The sequence below is a fragment of the Hibiscus syriacus genome, unplaced genomic scaffold (assembly GCF_006381635.1).
Source record: "Hibiscus syriacus cultivar Baekdansim isolate YM2019G1 unplaced genomic scaffold, ASM638163v2 tig00110017_pilon, whole genome shotgun sequence".
Classification (NCBI taxonomy): Eukaryota; Viridiplantae; Streptophyta; class Magnoliopsida; order Malvales; family Malvaceae; genus Hibiscus; species Hibiscus syriacus.
Window position 1 is genome coordinate 233153 of NW_024062565.1, and position 2765 is coordinate 235917.

The 2765-nt window shown below is 34.9% G+C and overlaps 1 protein-coding gene across 1 annotated transcript; it reads left to right on the forward strand.

The window, feature by feature from the left end:
• Positions 1-1770, forward strand: LOC120212791 (non-specific lipid-transfer protein-like 1). The gene is made up of 4 exons (XM_039210977.1): positions 1-236; positions 334-394; positions 1166-1268; positions 1385-1770. Exons 1-4 carry the CDS (start codon positions 111-113, stop codon positions 1464-1466), a joined length of 372 nt encoding a protein of 123 aa, XP_039066908.1. The 5' UTR covers positions 1-110; the 3' UTR covers positions 1467-1770.
• Positions 1771-2765: the final 995 nt, after the last annotated feature.

Below are 2765 nucleotides of genomic sequence, written 5' to 3' on the forward strand. Positions count from 1 at the left end.
CATATCGCCTGGAAAACAGTGTCGTTAAGAAAAATAATTTATTCAACCGTAAGCCAAAACCAATTTCCAGTTTCTTCTTTTTCTTTGATTTCTCTTACTTTGGTGTAACAATGGCGAATACTGAGTTGAAATCTGATAATCTGTTTGAGATGATGAAGGGTCACTTGGCTAGTGATGCTGGTAAAGAGCTCACCAAGAAGATCGGCCTCGTTTACCAAATCAATATTGCCCCCAAGGTCCATCCTTTATGCATTTTTACCTCTTTCCCCCCAATAAATTTCAATTTGATTTAATGGCTTGATCTAATTTCTGGGTTTTGTTTATGACTGGTAGAAAATCGGGATTGATGAGGTTTCTTACGTTGTTGATCTCAAGAAAGGAGAAGTTACCAAAGGTTAGCCTATCATATGTTTAGTAATTCAATTTTATTCTTTTCATTTTCAGTTTGCTTTCGTTTTGTATTTGAAGGGTTTGTTTATGACTTTATATTGCTCTGCCCCCTGATAAAAATATAGCTATCGAAATTGTTATGAAGGAATAGAGTTTGAAGTTTGTATCTTTTGCATTTTACAATCTGGAGAAGTTTTGTTACTCATTTATTGGAATTGAAATGCTTACTTGCAGGTATCTTCCCTCTAGTCCATTTCTCTTTGCTAACTATAATATAAGATCTGTAGCCTAGGCTCTTTCTCTGCCTTTTTCCATCGTCTGTATTTGGTTATTAACCTCTCCCTCTATGTGACAATGGAGAGGAGGCGGACCCATTTCATTAGTTCCATAGCTTCACCATTTTACTTATTTATTTATTGACATGGTAGTAAAGGTCCATAATTTTTTTTCTCAGCTTGAACTGTTTACCATTACTAGTTTTTCGAAGGGTGGAAGGGTTACCTAACTCTCTTTAACATTTGCGCTATTATCTTATGTTAAAGATAAAATTTTCTCTGTTTCAGTATGTTTTTGGCAATTTGAGATTGGTGGCATGACTGTTCTATTTGTATATGGTCGGTGTTTATCTTGGTGACCTGCTCTTGGAGATTCAAGTATGATTATATCCATTCATAGATATATACAATCAAGTCGGCCTTCCTGTTTCATTTGTAAAATGCTACATTTTTTCAGTATAAAGATGTTCATTATCCTCTCTCTCTCTCTGAAAATGTAGGTAAATATGAAGGGGGAAAGCCTGATGCTATTTTTTCCTTCAAGGACGATGATTTCATAAAGGTCGCCACCGGAAAGATGAATCCCCAGATGGCTTTTATGAGGTACAATACTCTTATTTCTTTATCTTTGCCCTCTAATATTATTGATTTCTTTTATCTTTGAGGATGGCGGGTTTCCAATGTCGAGGATTTCCTTAATTAATACAATCATGATGCAGGGGTGCAATGAAGATTAAAGGGAGCTTGAGTGCAGCTCAGAAATTCACTCCTGACATTTTCCCAAAGCCTGCAAAGATGTGAGCAGAGATGCTAATATGTTATGTATTTGTTCTCTGTCCACTTGCCAGAGTCTGAATATTATAAAATGAAGCCATCTGCTGTTCTCTCAACTGTTTCCTTTCATAGTAGACTTCACTTGATCACCGCCTTATATACTAGATTACTAGATAGCAAGGAATATAATCATAAGGATTCGGACTATCGAACGACTTCAATATGTTCCCTTTTTTTTCCAAGTAAATCTATATGCTTTGTTGGATCCACTGTTACCATTTTTCTCAGGCCACTATATGTGATCATATGCTGCTTTTGTTTTTCATGCTTATGTGCTGTTCCCATTGATTCTGTTGGCAAATTTTGATGCTTATTTGAGTCTTACGGATTTTCCGTTGAAAATTTAAAATTATTATATATTTTAGATTTTTCAATGTGTTTTTTATTGAAAATCTATTTTCGTACCCTTAAAATTTTATAAATTCGTATCCTCTTAAAATTTCAGAGGTTTGGCCTCCTATCATAAAATTCTACGTCCGTCCACGAGAGAGGATGCATTTGCGTCCGTCTACTTGAGATGTTGCATTTGCGTCCGTTTACGTGAGATGTTGCATTTGTGGCCCGGTTGGGGTCCAACCATGTATCAAGAAGGTTCAGATAGGTTTGAAGCCTGCCAAATTTAAGTCCTTGAAGGCCACAAGCACCATTTAATATTTCTGGTTTTTTGATTACCACGTTTTTGTGGCATTTGTTTTGCTCTTGTTTAAAAGTGAAGCGAAATCCCACCTACTTTTTAACAAAATAATTCATTTCTATAAAAATGCCAATGTTTCACCACCTTTTCTCTCTTCTTCACCGTTGCTTATTTTTCCTTCCTAAATTAAAATGGTTACACCAAGTAATCTATGCTCTAGATGCATAATGATAGCATTCATTGAAGGAATTCATTCAGTTGAGATAAAAGCTATAGGAATAGGATCTTTATTTAGCCAAACTGTAGCATTTGATTAAATTATAATTCATCCTCATCGTTACTATTTAGGGTAAATTACATCAAATACCATCGAACTTTATACGTTGTATTGTTTATACCATTAACTTTCAATTATGTCAATTACAACACTGAACTTTGATTTTCATTTGAATTATACCACTGAACCATTAAATCGTTAACGGCACGATGACGTGGTTGCCGGCTGTCGATATAGTCACCTTACCAAAACGACGTTTTAATCCAATTGTTAACGATTTAACGACACAGTGGTATAATTGAAACAAAAATCAAAGTTCAGTGTTATAATTGGTAAAATTTAAAGTTCAATGGTA